Genomic DNA, 18,210 nt, shown 5'->3' on the forward strand with positions numbered 1-18,210 from the left:
CATATAACCAACTAACTACCAAGACAGAGGACACAGTACGAAATTGTATTGACAATTTTACCAAATTAAGGAGGTGCCTTTAACACACCAACATGAGAACGAATTATGTTCTGAATCCTTAAAATACAAAAGGAAATTATAAAATCAAAAATAGACTTATTAATATTCAACTATGAAAAACAAACAACTGCAGAATCTAATAACCAACATACAAATACAACGATTAAAAAACCACAAATAAATTCAAATGCATATAAACTACGAGATAAAGTAAAATCAGCAATCAATTTACAGAATTTAACACCAATTCCTCCCAATAATGGAATATAAAATCATTCAATGGAATATAAATGGTCTTTTAACCCGACTACGTCTGGGTGAATTACAAAGAATCATACGAGACCACAACCCAATGTGCATATGTCTACAACATATAGGAAGTAACCCTACAAATATCCAACACTATAAAATTGCCTGTTATTCACCAACTGACGGTGGTGAAAATTAGGCACAGCCATAATACGTTCATAATAGCATTACATATGAACCTGTTGACATACCATCTATGCCATATCAAATAACATCAATTAAACTGTATATGCCTGATAAAAGTAAAATTACTATTTGTAATTTATATAAACCAACCAAATTTTAATGCAAATTTCAGTGATTTTCTGAACTTATTAGCAAAAAGTATACAGGAACCACTACTTATAGTAGGAGATTTTAATGCATAATCCATTATGGGATATTAATAACCCCACTGACACATCCGGAATCAACATAGAGAATACTATAATGAAACACAATCTGTATTGTCTCAATGAAAGCGAAGTTCCAACATATTTTTCAAATACACACCTAACCTTTTCTTCAATTGACATTTCATTATGTTCAAATGATGTAGCGGAGAAATTTGAATGGAACGTCCTAGACGATTCATACACAAGTGACCATTTCCCAATCATTCTGAACTACCACCTACAAGATATAATATCCAAAAAGCTAACTGGGATAAATATTTCCTATACACACGAAACATACCACCATTCCCACATAATGAAGATCACAATACTACATGTGAATCCTTCTCAAACTTCATATACTAATAAATGCTGCAGATAAAAGTATTCCAAAAACCAAAACACATTCCACAAAATCCCTGTCCCATGGTGGAATCCAACATTAACAACATTAAGTAAAATAAAACATATATTGAGTCGCAATCTAAATAGACTCAAAACTAGCCTTAAATCACTCAACAAAATGCCCTATAGTATAAACATATTAAACAAAATAGTTATAACAAACATAACAATTAACCACATTAAACCACTATATAACAAATATACAGCCAAATTTAGAAAAACGGTAATAGCTGAAAAAATCGCATCATGGAAGGAATATGTCTCAAACATATCTTCAAACACATCCACAAGGGATGTCTGGCAAAAGATAAGGAAAATCAATGGAAAACATATAAGACCTCCAAGAAGTGCAATACATTTAAATGGAAAAATATACCATGATACTTATGAAATATCAAACATAATTGGGAAACATTTTGAAAACATCAGTGCTACTCCAGCCTAGATACACATTTTCAAAGTATCAGAAAACAAAAAAAAAATATAATACTCAATTTTGAAACTCTTGAAGACCTGGAATATAACTATATTTTTAACATGGATGAACTAGATAATGCCATCAACTCTTGTCATCCCTCTGCACCAGGATATGATAAAATATCATTTGAAATGATAGAAAAATTAGCTCCTATAGCTAAATCATATTTATTAAAATTTTACAATAGTATCTGGGCTAAAACGTGTCTTTCCTGATAAATGGAAACATGCCATAATTATTCCAATAAACAAACCAGGAAAGGATGCAAGTAATCCATCCAATTATAGACCATATCTCTAACAAGTTGCCTATGCAAATCTTAGAAAAAAATGGTTAATGCACGATTAACGTATGTAATAACCAAAGAATCCATTTTAACACCAACACAATCTGGTTCAATAGCTGGCAGATCAACCCTAGATCCCTTAACACATTTAGAAGATCATATCAAAAAAGGCTTTGAACAAAAGAAATTAACAGTAGCTATATTTTTGATATAGAAAAAGCATACGATACAAACATGGAAACATAACATCATGCAAAAACTCCACTCCAAGGGACTAAGAGGTACCAATATTTATTAAGAACTTCTTACAAACAGAACTTTTCAAGTAAGAGTAGAAAATTCCTACTCAGTAACCTATAAAACTGGAAGAAGGAATCCTCAAGGTAGTGTCTTGAGCTGTACATTGTTTGCTTTAGCAATCAATGACATTACTATAAATTTACCAAGTGGTGTAAAAAACAGTTTATATGTGATGACTTTTGTCATTTACTATACGAGTAGTAATCTGAGACATGCTCAGAGAGTTCTCAGTACTGCCATTTCAAATATATGTAGTTGGGCAAATTCAGTTGGATTTAAATTTTCAACTGATAAAACAAAAGCAATCGTCTTCTACAAAGACAAAAGGTGGATGAAGAACCAAACAATCAAACTGCATCTTTATAGCACTGAAATACAATTTTGTACAAAAATCAAGTATCTAGGAGTAATATTTGATCAACATTTAAATTGGAAAGAGCACATCAAATACATTAAAGCCAAGGGCATCAAAGCCCTTGCCATATTAAAAAAGTTATCACACACTAATTGGGGAGCAAAGCGAGACATTTTATTAATGATATATAAGGCAACAGTCTTATCCATAATAGATTACTGCTGTCCAATATATTCATCCGCCTCAGAATCTGCATTAAAATCTCTCGATGCAGTGCACCATGAAGGCGTGCGATTGTGCACAGGAGCTTTCCGATCGTCCCCAACAAACTCACTTTGGTGGAGGCAGGTGTTTTGCCCTTAAAACATCACCGTAATTTAATAACAATACAAAGAGGTCTTTCAATGCAAGCAGGATCGTCTCCTGCAACTTACTGCTTCCAAAACTGTAATCAAGTAACAGCAGTTAATAGTACTAGCTCTTTCCCAAAAAAGAGCTAGATACATAATGAACATACATAATATGAATCCAATTTTTCACCCACCAATGGAATTGCCACCACCATGGATTTTAAATAGAGTAAAGATATGTACCTCCCTGTCTTACCTACTCAAAAACAAATGACAAGTACGGAAATGTACCGCCAACATGCTTTGGAGGGCACATTAGAAGAAAAGCGGACAAATTTATGATATATACAGACGGCTCCAAAAATAATGTTGGAGTAGGAGCATCTGCATATTTGAAAAATATGTTAAGTAAAAAAAGCCTACCTTCAATATCATCAGTATTTACTGCTGAAGTCACAGCCATACAGATGGCTCTAGATATGATATCTGAGGCAAAAGCAAGTGTCTCTGTTATTTTCAGTGACTCACTAGCGCTATAGATGCAATAAGACAGTATAAACCAGGAAACCAAATAGTACAGGAAATTCAAATAAAAATCATCAACTCCTCCAATCAGGAATATCAATGGAAATATGTTGGATCCCAGCACACGCACTTGGGAATAAAGGAAATGAATATGCAGACTCTGCTGCCAAATTAGCCTGCACTATCCCTCCAACAATTTCATATGCCCCAGTGTCAGACTGGGTAAAATCAGTTAAAACATTAATTTACCAGGATTGGAAAGAAGAATGGGCCTCTGTGCCAACAACAAATAAACTTAAAAATATAAAAACTGAAGTCTATGCATGGAGGACATCCTCACAGGAGGAAAGAGCAAAAGAGGTGATCCTAGCAAGGCTACGTATAGGACACACAAGATTCTCACATGGTCACTTGATGTCAACAACCACATGCTGACCAGTGAAATGTAACAGATGTCAAACACCCATGACAGTACAGCATTTGCTTGTTGAGTGCCCAAATTGACCCAGCAAAGATCTATTTATCTGCGGAGTTCGGAAATGAAAAATATTCTTGCGGAAAGCAGGGATTTTTCAATTAAAAAAATTCATAAATTTTTTAAATAAGACGGGTCTCAAATAAAGTCTAATTTTTTTTTTTTTTTTTTTTTTTTTTTTTTTTTTCTTCTTCTTCTTCTTCTCAGGATTGATCCCTGAGAACCAGCCCGAGAAGAGTCTACTTGAGACTCAGAGGTCTGGAAAAACTAACACCTATTAATAATAATAATCTATGGACCATATCTACCCATTCGTGGGGAATTTGTGTATTTGCAGTATTTTTCTATGAGAAATATCCACAAATTAATGTATTTTCATATCATTTTCACGATTGAATGCACTTTTTGTGTTAAAACTATTGAAAAAACCAGGTATAAGCATTTTTAGTGAGTTTTTCCACAAATGACTGTTTTTTCATATCAATTTCATAATTAAGTGCACTTTTTGTGATAAAAATATTAAAAAAAAACAGGTATAAGCATTTTTAGTGGGTTTTTCTTGAGTTTGAACTAACAAAATACTAGGCAGTTCTTAGTATTTTTATAGGGGTTCTAAGTATTCACAGATTCTAGCTATTTGTGGGGGGATAGGGGGGTCTGGTATACATCCCCTGCAAATACAGGGGGTTCACTGTATATAGAATCCACCTATCAAGAAGGGTCAGTTATCAAGAAACAGACAGGGATAAATTATAAAAAAAACTTGCATGAAGTGAAAACTCCCCAAATATATACTCACACTAATACGTACTAGCACACTATTACTAGCAGTAGCCACTAGTTTTGTACAGTATATTATTCATTCAGTGAGGTGAGCAAATTTTAATTGAATTAACCTTACTTTACAAAGTGTAGTTTGTAAAGTTGTCAACTTAAAAGCTATATTAGCATCATCTAATTGAAAATGGTTATTTTATGAAAAGGTTACTTTTTCTTTAAAAAATCAGTGTTATTTTTTTTTGCTTGGAAAAATCAGTGTAGTTTATGATAAAAATTGGGTAGTTTACAAACAAGTTAGCATCATATTAGTAGGGATTTTATACAGTTGATTTTAGTATAAGGAATTGCTTTGTTGTCATAATACCCATGTTTTTGTTATGGAGTGTAACAGCTTCATTATATATGTGGTTGTATTGAACAAATACTTTAAGTTTCACTGCTATTACAAAGGCTTACTGTAAAATAAACAGGCAGCATTTAGCAATATATCTTAATATATTCCTGTAATAGCAGTCAGATTATGCTAGAAAATAAACAGTAACCCTTGTGCATAATTACTCTCTTGCCAAATAATTAGTTTTATTTCACAAAGATTGCAACAACGGAAAATTTTAGTAAATCTTGTGAAAGGGTCTCAAATAAAACCATTTTGTGGTGGGATCACAAGCTAAAAAAACAAGTGGGAAAACCCTCCCCACATTAACCTAATCAATCCAGCTGCCAAACTCACAATCTGTCACACTTGCCTCTTTACACTACAGAATTCACGCAGGACAATTGACCTATACCAGCACAGACCAAAAAAACAAAAAAACACAAAACTCATGTACTTCCAACCACTCCAGATACTCCGGGCTATCCTGTGCTGTCTGCTGGTCGAGGTCACAGAGATACCAACCTCAACAAAGACCACAACCCAACAACAACAACCAAGGACCACAACTCAACACCCAAGGACTACAACCCCACAACAACACAACAACAAACAAAGAACACAACCACAACAAAAGAAACAACAACAAAGGAATGCAACCACAACACAGACCACTGCACAATCACTCAAAAGACCACTACACAAAAATAAACAACACACCCACTAACAACACCAAGAAATCACAACAACACAGGTATAACAACTCTAAGCAAACAACATCAAACTTAGCAACAACTAAACAACAACAAAACAAAACACAAAACTCAACCAATTTCCAATGCCTTCAATAGACTCCTCCAACACTACTGTCTGTCACCAGCTCTCACCAAAGACTGACTGAAAACTTGCCAAAAAAAACTGAAAACACAGAACTCTAACAATCAACAGCACCAACAGACAACCCAGAACTCTCCAACAGCCAATCCAATCGTTAACCATCCAACCACCAATTACTCTCTCTCTCTCTCTCTCTCTCTCTCTCTCTCTCTCTCTCTCTCTCACACAGACGTCGTCAAATGGAACTCCATAACTCCTCCATAATTTAACCTGTTTGTTAGTAGTATATGAATACAGTGCCAGAAATAATTGTGTGCCATTTAAGAAAAATGTTAACCCTATATACAACCCTATATACCTATAGAAAGAAAATCTTTGATGTATTTTCATTTGTTCTTTGAAGGAAATGTTATTTACTTCAGGCTATATCCATGTACCTATTTGATTTTGTCATTGTTGTCTAGAATTGAGCAAATTAAATATTAAACTGCTTGAATACCAAGTAATGTGGGCAGCAGAAAGTAGCCCCAGCATAGAAGAACAGCAGTACAGTAATCCCTCACCTATCGCTATTAATGGGGACCAGAACCAACCGTGATAAGTGAAAAGCCGCGAAGTAGGGTCCCCCCTATTTTTTAAATGCGTAGTACGTATACGTAAATTTTTTTATGTACATGTATACATGTATATGTAAATAATAACTGTATATTCTTATAACAAGATACATAACTCACCTCTATCAATGATGATGATCTTGATAAATGACGATGAAACACCTGTGCAGTATGATGGAGGTGAAGATCAAGATTATTTATACTGCACAGGTTAATGAGAGCTTTACTGCTCCTCAGGTGACGCCTCATCGTCAGTTGTTAGAGGCGGGGGATCACCGACGGCAGCTTCCGATAGAGCTGGAGAAACAGCAGGAGGCAACGTAGTGTCTCGGTAGGAAGCCGGAGAGGCAGCAGGAGTAGTATCCGACACTTCTGCAGGAGGTTTTCGGCGCACCAGGAACATCGTGATGGGAAGTTGTTGACGTTTTTTCATCTGAGCAAAGATGCCCTTGTACAACGCCATAACACCGTCAATACGGTTACTGAATTCGATGGCTGTGACCATGTTGTCATCGATTTCTTGCGCCCTTTGTTGCATAGCCCGTGCCATGTTGCAGAGCTCTTGCAGGTTTTCCAATGTAAGGCCACGTTGCTCAGGTTCGTCGTCGTCGGCTGCCTCTTCTTCCTCACTCGCCGATCTTGTCATTTTGACGAGGTCCTCGTCGGTTAGGGGCTCCGAGTGGCACTCGATCAGTGAGTTGACGTCTTCCGCCGTCATGTCGGAGAAACCTTCGTCGGCTACCAACTGCGCCAGCCTCACAGCCTTATCTACGGCGGAGTGATGAAGTTCGTCTGGTGGTAAATCCCTCATAGTCATGAACGACATCTGGCCACAACTTTCTCCAACTTGCATTCAGTATTTGCTGTTTCATCGCCTTAAGAGCGTTCTGAATGTTGGCCAGGCACGTCGCAATGTTGTACTCTCGCCAATATTTCTTGAGACTGAAGTCATCGTCGCCTTCGTCGATGGAGGAGATGAGAGATGAGGCCCTCCATCGTGGACCTCGTGTAGAGGGCCTTGAAGGCCCGAATGACCCCCTGATCCATTGGTTGTGTGAGGGAAGTGGTGTTGGGGGGCAGGAACTCCACTTGGATCCCGTCGTAATGCAGGTCCGTTGCATGTCCTCCTGCACAGTCCATCAAGAGGAGGACCTTAAAGGGCAGCCCATTTTCCGGAAGGTACAACTTCACCTGCGGGATAAAGCAGTTCACGAACCAGTCGAGTGTGAGGGCTTTAGTTATCCATGCCTTCTTATTACTCATCCAGTAGATGGGCAGCAAGGCTTTGTTTTTGTTTTTCAAAGCACGAGGATTCAGTGACTTGTAAATGAAGCCGGGCTTGAGCATGAAGCCCGCAGCATTCCTGCACATGAGCAGAGTGACTCTATCTTTGTGGGCCTTCAACCCTGGCTTCTTCACTTCGTCCTTGTAAAGGAACGTCCGGGACGGCATTCTCTTCCAAAAGAGGCCAGTTTCATCCATATTAAACTCCTGCTCCGGGATATAGCCGCTCTCTTTATTTAATTTCGGGAACTCGTCCTCGACGTAATGAAGAGCTGCCTCTTGGTCTGCCGAGGTGGCCTCCCTATACAACGGAACGTTGCGAAGGCCAAACCTCCTCTTGAATTTCTCGAACCAGCCCTTGCTGGCAACAAAACCACGTTTTTGTTGTGGGGCAGGATCACCTTCATCGTTGTCATCACCACCATCGTCATCTTCGTTCGATCCCCCTTCAGGAACGAGACTATCATAAAGGGTTTTGGCTTTTGTGCGAATCATGTTGGTATCGAGACTAACCTTCTTTTCCCGACAGTCTGTTATCCACACTGATATTGCATTCTCCATTTGCACAATCTTCTTATTACGAGGAGTCACAACGCGCTTAGTGTCCTTGGAGAACGTTATTGAGGCAGTTTTACGGATGTTTAATTCGTCTTTTTTTCTGTAGCGAACCGTTGATTCATTCAGTCCGTACGTGCGGGCATGTCCAATAATTTCACTTTCTCGTTCACCGTCATCATTTTTCTCTTCTTCTTGGGTTCACCAGAGGATGTAGAGGGTGTAGGACGTTTAGGAGCCATTTTCAAGGGCGTCACAAGCACTATTTTGCACAAAAAAAGCACAAAAAAACAGCTAAAACTTTCATGTGGCAAGAGTAGCGACACGAGCGCGAGAGAACAATGAATGCAGTCTTCCTTCACTGGGCGCTCGGCAGGGTGGGATGCTGGATGCTGGGTAACGCGTCTCGGCGGCTTGGCCAATCAGCTTGCGAGATTTAGGAGCCGAGATGGCCAGCGAATCAGAGAGGTGGATTTTGAGTTACGCGCCATCTCCGTGTTGATACCTGATGTTCTAATGTACTCTCTCTGCCTTCTGCTAGCGCCCGCACCATTTTTTCTCAACTTTGAATTTTTGATGAATATTTTTGAAAAATCCGCGATGCACTGAGGGCGCGAAACTTGAGGCGCGAAGTAGCGAGGGATTACTGTAATGATAATTTTACAGACCAGCATAATTACATGGCATGTTTATGCGCTTAATTAAAGCTTGCAGTAGTAATAGTTGAAAATGGAATATTTTAATATTCTAAATGTCTTGAGGTGAATGACAGTTTTCATCAGTCATTAATTTATTTTGATAATGTAAAAAGATTTGTCATAAAATGATTATGCTTCCTTTTCATGCAGATTGATGGTATGGATTTACTAAGTGTAAAAGAAGCCATAAAGTACTGCATCGACTATTGTGGTTCAGGCAAAGGACCTTTAGTTTTAGAGGTTGCTACCTACCGGTATTCAGGCCACTCCATGTCTGATCCTGGTACTTCCTACCGAACCCGTGATGAGATTCAAGAAGTACGTCAGACCCGAGACCCAATTATGCTTTTCAAGGAGAACATTCTCTCTGCAGAACTTGTTACAGCTGATGAACTGAAGGTAAATAGAAATAATATTTAAATATAGTAGCATATTCTTTATGGTATAAAATCTCAGTACAATATAATTTAGCAGAGTTCTTTATGCTCCATAATTGATCTTTTAAATTCTGCCTAAAATATAATTGAAGTTTTGTTTGTGGTTAAGTACAAGTTTGCAAAGTTGCTTTAGTGCTTTTTATAATTCTGTAGGAAATTAAGATTGTAATCCATCGTCTCAAATTTAAAATTCCTATCAGTCAAAAAAGTTTGCACTCATTTAGAAATTGGGTTAATTACACCAAATATTTTCGTAACCAGTTTCAGTAAAAATATTTAATTCATGATTTTTTATGTATTTCCAGAAAATTGATTCTGAGGTTCGTAAAGAAGTTGATGAAAGTGTGAAAATTTCAAAAGTTGATAAAGAAATTGCCATACAAGAGTTGGCAGCTGACGTATATTCAGAACCCTTAGAAACAATTATTCGTGGCACTACTCCATTTGACCCTTACACACATCAGCGTCTTAGTAAAATTATAAATCAACATTGAATACTTGCAGTTAAGATGTAAATATAATGATTTTCAATTTAGTTATTTTTGTTAACAAGTTATCAGACAAACTGTTACAGATGTTTTTGTGAACAAGCTGTTTCATTAGTTTCAAGTAGTATCCAATGATAGAGGGTATCCAAACTTTTGATGTGGTCTATTTAACCATTTTCGATACAGGGTTAGTTGATAGTAAAGTTGTTGATTACATTTCATATCTCAAAGCTTTACCAGATTGTACCTAGAAAGTAATTAATTTTGTTAATTTTCATGTGAAGCATTTCAATTAGTGTATTTATTAGCTATTTCAGAAGAGAATTTTGAGATGTACAAATACTTAGTTGAGTGCCAAGTAGACTTGGTTGACTCATTACTGTCAAGTTTTCTGCTGTTAAGTTTTCCTTTACCTATTGGAAGTCAAGGAAGCCAAAGAAAATAATATTTGTGAAGTTTTGTTTGAAATTTCCATACCATTTAGCCTTCAGAGACAGAGACATACGACAAGTAATTTTTTTTTATATTTTTTGGTCAAATATATTTGTAATGATGGATATATATAGCAGGTGAAAGGTATGCTGTATATGTGTACATATGTACCATAATTATTAATAAAGACATTTATGTTTCAATTCTATGATTTAGGAGCCCTGATATCTAAATCAAAAGAAAATAGAAGACAGTTTACTCTGTAAAAGGATTGCTGAAAATAATAACTGTACTTATTACTGGCAATTACATAGATGGAAAGAATATATTGTCCCTACTGTGATGCGCAAGCACCATGTCTTTTTTTTTATATGGAGTATTCTTTAGCATGTACACTTTACTGGCTATGAACTGACTAAAGGAGCATAACCTGGTGTAGATAGAGGGGGGGAGGAGATGGATTTGGAATTACTCATGCTCCAACCTGTGCCAGCCATTCTGCCTTTAGCAACGACTCTTATGGTGTACTGGTGTGCTCTTGTCTATTTTTGTGTAGAACTGGTCAAGTACCCTTATCCTTTCTTTGTTTGTGATATGACGGTATGTGTGTGTGTGTGTGTTTTATTGTGCTTTTTTTATGCTCTTGTTTAATAAACAGGACTAAGCTGCTGCAAGGGTTTGAATCTGTTTTTTTAACCAATTCATGTCCCCCACTGCAGTGAATCATAGGAATTCCTCGTGGTCTACTTTGTTTTATACTCATTTTCTCCTGGCCTTCCTTGACTCCTAGGCTGGGAAGGAGGTAGGACAATTCATGATTGCTATGAGTGTGGAGCCCTCTCTACAGATAAACCCTATCCGCCTGAGGTCCAACCTGTTGCCGAGCACCTGGAGGTATTGACTTCCCCCAGCCCTACCTCTCTGCCCTCTCCAGTGCACATATTGTCTTTGGAGGCAAAGAGATGTGCGGGTCCAAAGGGGAGGTCTTACTATTTGTCCTTGTCGACCTCCTCATCATAGTCTTCCTTACCTTCCTTGGACTAACACCATAAGAAGAAAAGGTCCAAGGCCTGTAGAAAGGTTTTGTTATTTGTTGCTCTTTCCCACCAGAGGCAGTGCATGGATGCTAGGTCTCCCTCGGATGGCTGCGCCCACGATGGTGGGGCAGCACCTCTTCTTGCCCTTGCTCAAACAGGAGCCATGCTCCCTCTTCCACTGTAACCCATCATGGGTCATACTAGAAAGGTGCTGCCTAGCCCTGTCCTCCCTGCTCCTGGGTCCCCTGCCTTGGCTGGTTGCTGAATAATTCATTCCAAGTCTGAATAGGTACTGTGTTGTTGCTCCTCTCTTATCCTGCCCTCCCTGATTGAGAGCATTTGAGCTGAAGTAAAAGCTGGACTCGAACGCATTCAAAGTAAATTCACTATCTGTAATTAAGGGGAATGGGGACATGGTAGTTTTCCTGTAATATATCAGTTTGCAATGGCCTATGGAAACCGGTGACCAGCAGGAACTTTTCCTAGGAAGAGAGCATGTTTCTCTAAAGTTTATTCCTGTGGAATTTTTCTCCATCATACAGAGACCTGTTTAGTAACTCAGTTTGGGGCTAAGTACTATAGTTGATTCACTTAAGGTAGATTCTTGTGCCTACGAGATGTTTGTTTGGCGGTACCGGTACTGGGAGGTAGGCTGCTCGGTCAGTGTCATATTTTCATTTGTAGTTATATTTCTTCATTTATCTCAAGTTTTGCAAAAGATAGGAAAGTTTTGGTCATACCAAAGGATTCGGTATTAGTTGTACAACTAAATAATCTTTTCCTGAAATCAATAAGATAAACACAAAGGAATTACAACAAGTAAAGTGAAGAGAGCAACATTCATCCTTTATACTTGTTTTTATTTATTGGATTTTACATAATTCATGCGATCAAGATAAAATAAAACTTGTGTTTCCATACAATAAAACCACCCTGAATACGCTGGTGCTTTTAGATTTTAGATGCGTGTAATATGTGAAGAGAAAATGAATAAATCTTATGTTGCATCCATACCTGACTCAGCCTGAAAGGAAGGCAATCTTTCTTAATTCTCTAATATCTCTTTAGTTTGAAAGTATATTCGTATAATAAAATTAGAAACAATATTCTGAAACAACCTGATTAAATCTTAGGCCGAGTTGAAGAGTGGGAAGTCTGTCCACAGAGTTCAACTTCTTTGCTGGACTGAATTCCCCGCACCCGCCATGATCTGAGCTAACGATACCAGATGCATCCATTTGATTATCAAGCGCCTCAGTGGCGTGGTTGGTATGGTGTTGGCGTCCCACCTTGGTGGTCGCAAGTTCGATCTCAGCCATTCCATTGAGTTGTGAGAGATGTGTATTTCTGGTGATAGAACTTCACTCTCGGTGTGGTTCGGAAGTCACGTAAAGCCGTTGGTCCCGTTGCTGAATAACCACTGGTTCCATGCAACGTAAAAACACCATGCAAACAAACATTTGATTATTATTTTTTCCCTTATCAGATATGTCCAGACATACTATATGATATTGGATTGAAAATGTTAGTCAGTCAGAATAGGAATTCTGTGTATTTATTTACAGAAAATGTAATGATATAGCATGGCAAATATTGTTGAAACTGCAACCATCTTATATCGCTAATTGGCAACTCAAATCTCTCTCTCTCAGACAACAAACACAGCAATGTCTTGATGTCTTGCAGGTCACACACTCTCAGCAATACTGTCAAACTTGAATCATTTACGGATGCAACATAATAAGACATATTCTTCATTTTTCCTTTACATATTACACGCATCTAAAATCTAAACGTATTCAGGGTGAATTTATTGTGTGGAAACACAAGTTTAATTTTATCTTGATCGCATTAATGATGCAAGATCCGATAAGTAAAAACAGGTATAATGAATTGAATGCTTCTTTCTTCACTTTTACTCATTGTAATTCCATTGTATTTTATCCTATTGATTTCAGGAAAAGATGACTTAGTTGTACAATTAATACTAAATCCTATGGTATGACCAAAACTTTCCTTATCTGTGCGAAGCGTGCGGTAATTGAAGAAATATAAACATATTGCTAGTTTCCCAAGCAACTGACGAAAATAATGAGACACTGAGCGAGCGACCTACCTCCCCATACCAGCCAATCAGAGGCCGCCAAACAAACGTCTCAGAGACAAGAATCTACCTGAAGTGAATCGACTATAGTAGTGTAGTGTCACTGTTGTTCAGATGTGTTGCATATCATGAGTCTTTGAACTTCCTGAATGGATACTCATCCTTCATTTTGGGAAATGTCTTCATATACAAAAGGCTTAGTGTTCGTATCCCTGTAGGAACAAAAAACAAATTTGAAAAGTAATTAGCAGTTTTCTTAGGTTTACAAATCCTACCCCATAGCCCCAGGACCACAATTACTGACAAAACCACTTGGTTTAGCAGTTTAGACAAGAGAGGCATTGTTACACATGGCTGTACCTTCAACCTCAAAAGTCTGTTCTATACTTTCTTGCTCATGGATTTAATCCTTGACTTGGCAGCTTGACTAAGAATAATCAATATTGCTTTCTTGTTTTTCTCCAAGGGTACTCATTGTTTACAGAAACAACTCATAAAAACCTAATTCAGATTCAGATTGAAGTGCTCTCCCATACTTTCTCCAGGTAAAGAGTTCTCCTATGCTATTTTTCCACAGAATGAAACTTAAGAAAAAAATGTTAGAATAGTAGATAAGTTCCAAGCATAAAAAAAAAAGGTTTGTTGGGAAAAATCTATTTTTGGTAGCCGCTGTGAGTCCTCAAATGACTCATGACTACCTGCCGTTATCCAGCCCCTGAAGAAATGAAGGGGAATTTGGATGCGGTCTGGACATAATGTGAAATATGCCACATTCTTTGGACAGCAAGTTTAACTGATTCAAGAACTCATTTTTAAGCTGTCACTGTCAGTTGTAGATTGTAATATGAGCACGGAAGAAGGAGACTTATACGTATACATGTTTCAGCAGAACTAAGGCATTTTTTCCAGCAGAACTATGGCATTGTGTTTCTATCCTACGAGCAGACACTGAAGTTTCCCTTCTAAATCCGGAAGATCAAGGGAACAGTCTCCTGCTGTACATGAGGCAGATACTTCAAATGAAAATCTTGCCTTTCCCATGCAGCAATCGTGTATCGAGTGCTCAACCCCATCTGAAGTAGTAATATACAGTATCCTGGACTTCTATACAATCAGGCCATGGTGATAAGACTGCCTCGGCTCAATCAGTTCATGCAGACTTCCCGAATATGAAATTCAGCTTGCTATACTTTCTATACTGCCAGGAAGTGGGTTTGGTCTGTCAAGGTTTTCTATATAAAACGGAATCGTAATTTATAATTTTATATATACGTATAAAAAAACCTGTTGTCAGGCTCTTTTTAGGTTGCATTAATTGCAGTTATTACCCAATGTAAGTAAATGTGTTCGGAACATAAAAGGGTTATTTTTTTGAAAAGTGGATTTTATTTCTTGAGACAAGGATAAAAACTGGAGTAGGAAAGAATAAAGAAGTTGGCCGGCCGAAATGTAGCATAAATAGAAATGTATAAAAGAAAAGATAATACAAAGAATGCTGTACTTAAAGAAGCACAGTATTTATGAAAGTGAATTTAAAGACATTACGTTTGAAAATAGAATGAGAAAAATGAAGCAATAGTTTTGTACATGCAACTTCCCCGGCAGATATATACTTAGCTATAGTCTCCGACGTCCCGACAGAATTCAAAACTCGCGGCACACGCGACAGGTAGGTCAGGTGATCAGCCCATCCCCGCCGCTGGGTGGCGGGACTAGGAACCAATTCCCGTTTGTAATCAGATTTTCTCTGTCGCTGGTAACAACAACAACGTTGTTGGTACCTCCTGCTTAGAATCTTTTCTCGTTGGCTGAGGATTATCTGTTTGACCTTTGGTGACGTATATTGATCTTTGGCTTTGGCATACGCTTATCGTGGACCGTTTTATTGGATTTTGGATTGGATACTCTTTAAAATGTCTGACGTGGTACCTGTATTTAGAGTGTGTACGAAAGAGGAATGTATGGTGAGGCTACCGAAAGCTTCGGTGGATCCTCACACGGTCTGTAGTAAATGTAGGGGGAATGATTGTTCTGCAACTAATACCTGTCTTGAATGTGAGAGTTTAACTGAGGTTGAATGGAAGAACTTGGCTGCTTATATAAGAAAACTTGAGAAGGACAGAGTTAGGAAAGCTTCCATCAGAAGCTCGAGTAGATCCTGCTCTATTGAGCAGGAAGTAGCTCCTAACTCTTCTGTTAATTCTCCTGCTCATAGTTTGGTTTCAGCCCCTTCCCCCAGCAGCGAACCCGTGGATGCGTCTAAGGAAATGGCTGCAATGAGAGCCTCTATAATCAGCTTACAATCGCAACTGCAATCGATGAAGGATACAGGTAAGCGTAGTGACGTGTGCAGTGATTTGTGCAGTGTCCCCAGTGAAGTGGAGGGGGCGTCTGATTGACTCCACATTGCTCCTAGGTCTAGACCTCTTCCAAACTCCCATGCCCAGGGGAGGAGGAATGTCGACAGCCGCAAGGGGGATGTGGAGTACTCCCAACGGTCAGGCGTCCCTTCGGCAGATCCTGTAGCCGCTTCCCAGGCTGCCAAGGACAGCTATTGCAAAAGCGTCCTGAGGAAGTGCTTTTCTGATTCGGACTCTTCGTCTCCGAGAAGAGGATGGAGTTCTGCCTCTAAGTCGCGCCCTCTTAAGAGAGCCTGGAAGCCTCCCACAAGCGAAACGTTGCATTCCAGTCCTGAACCTTTTCCGGAGTATTCGCCTGCTCGTAAGAAGAGAGCGCCGAGATCTGAATCCTCTCCGGAAGGTTTTGCTTCTAAAACGAAGGAAGTTTTGGTAGGACTCCAGCAACAGTTGTCCGCCTTGGTAGGAGTTCTTTCAGAAGGCTCTTCTCGGAAGAAAGGCGTTTCTCTTCCCATCAAGAGTTCAGTTAGGAGAGCCTCGAAGAGTAGGCGCTCTGGCGCCAGCAGACGTTCCTCGCCTGAAAGGTTTTCGTCCCCAGCGAAACCTTCTTCGGTTGCTTACGACCTGAGTCGTATGTCCTCTCCTTCTAAGCGCGCTGATCGGAAACTCCCTTCGAGGAAGAGATCCCCCAGGAGTTTTTCTTGAGGTGCATGCGCCTCTCCTGACAAGTACCAGGAGCCGGAGAGCCTCCTTCTGTCTGATTCTTCGCGGATCTCTCGTGAGAGAATCCGTTCGTCTAGGCGCTCCGGAAGAGAAGAGAGCCCCTTTCATTTCAGAGCTCCTCAAGAGAGTAGGAGGATTCGTTCATCCTCCAGACGATCTTCGAAGGAACAACCCTCTCCTTCTGGCAAGTGCCCAGAGACCAAGAGGCCTTTAGTATATTTTGGATCTTCTAGATATCCTTCTAAGGATTCAAGAGTCTCGCCGAGTAGGCACCAGGATTTTGGCAGGTGCTCTTCTCCTCCCAGGCGTTCTAGGATGGAAACAAGCGCCTCTCCTACTGGGCGCCAGGATCAAGATGTTCTCCTTCCTCCTCGCAGGCTCTATTAGCCTTCTAGGCGCCTTCACCAGGACGCAAGCGCCTCTCCTACTTGGCGCCAGGAGCAAGGCGTTCTTCTTCTTTCTCCTCGCAGGCGCGCTTCGCCTCCCAGGCGCCTTATCCAGGACGCAAGCGCCTCTCCTTGCAGGCGCCAGGAGCTGATCAGAAGCCCGAGTGTAAGGGGGCGCCATACGCCTCACACAAGCGCCTCTCCTGTCAAGCTCCTAGAAACTAGAAAACTCCAGGACTCGTGCAGGAAGGAGGATAGGAGCAAGTATTCGGATAATATCCAACAAGTGGATCTTGACTCTCCTTCAGATAGGAATCTTGAGAGAAAGAGGCTCCTTTCTCCGGATCGAACTTTGGAAAAGGGAAGAATGTGTTCTCATAAGGATCTTTCTCCTGGAAAGCCCTCTTCTCCTGCAGCTCCGTTCAAAGAAGTTTCGGAAGAAGAAACTCCCAAAGATGCAGGCGTTTCTGACTATAAGAGGCTAGCTTCTCTCCTGTTGCAAGTGTTTGGAGACTCTCTGCGCCCGTTGGATCCCCCTTCTCCAGGGTCTTTGTTATCCAGTACGAAACTGTCGAAGTCCCTTCCTTCGTCAGGATGACCCCTACTCTTTCTATGAGAAAGTCTCTTAAGAGTCTAGAGAGCTGGCTCAGATCTAGAAAGGAAGCGGGAAAGACGGTATTCGCTTGCCCTCCTTCCAAGCAGACGGGTAAACCGGGTATGTGGTATGACACCAGGGAGCCGATGGGCCTGGGACTCCCTTCGTCCTCAGATGCTGACTTCTCCGCCCTGGTGGATTCGTCAAGACGACGCTCTCTTCAATCTGCCAAAGCCTCTTGGGGGATGTGCGAGGTAGATCATCTCATCAAGGGCCTGTTCAAGACTCTTGAAGTCTTTAATTTTATGGACTGGGCTTTAGGAGCGTTAGCCAAGAAGTCTCAAGATCCAGACTTCGTTAGCATGGACGAATTGGGTAGTGTGTTAACTTGCCTAGACAAGGCGGTTATGGATGGCTCCAATGAGGTTGCATCCCTTTTTGGATCCTGTATTTTGAAGAAGAGGGCAGTGTTTAGCTCCTTCTTAACGAAATCTGTTTCGCTCCTTCAGAGATCCTCCCTGTTGTACACGCCCCTCTCTAGTCACCTCTTTCCTCAGGAGATCGTGAAAAATATTTTGAGGACTTTATCCGAA

General features: G+C 39.8%; 1 protein-coding gene across 4 annotated transcripts in view; it reads left to right on the plus strand.

Moving 5' to 3' along the window:
• The window catches only part of LOC135195838 (probable pyruvate dehydrogenase E1 component subunit alpha, mitochondrial), a 71,180-nt gene extending 60,566 nt beyond the window's left edge, over positions 1-10,614 (plus strand). For 3 of the 4 annotated variants that reach the window (XM_064222353.1, XM_064222352.1, XM_064222354.1), the window contains 2 exons: positions 9,209-9,457; positions 9,801-10,614. In XM_064222353.1, the coding sequence (XP_064078423.1) occupies positions 9,209-9,457; positions 9,801-9,989 (438 nt within the window). In that variant the 3' untranslated portion in view covers positions 9,990-10,614. Of the gene's footprint in view, positions 1-5,542; positions 9,172-9,208; positions 9,458-9,800 lie in introns of those variants that run through there. The other variant, XM_064222355.1, reaches the window with a different exon arrangement.
• The last annotated feature ends 7,596 nt before the right edge of the window (positions 10,615-18,210 follow it).

The sequence above is a fragment of the Macrobrachium nipponense genome, chromosome 16, assembly GCF_015104395.2.
Source record: "Macrobrachium nipponense isolate FS-2020 chromosome 16, ASM1510439v2, whole genome shotgun sequence".
NCBI lineage: Eukaryota > Metazoa > Arthropoda > Malacostraca > Decapoda > Palaemonidae > Macrobrachium > Macrobrachium nipponense.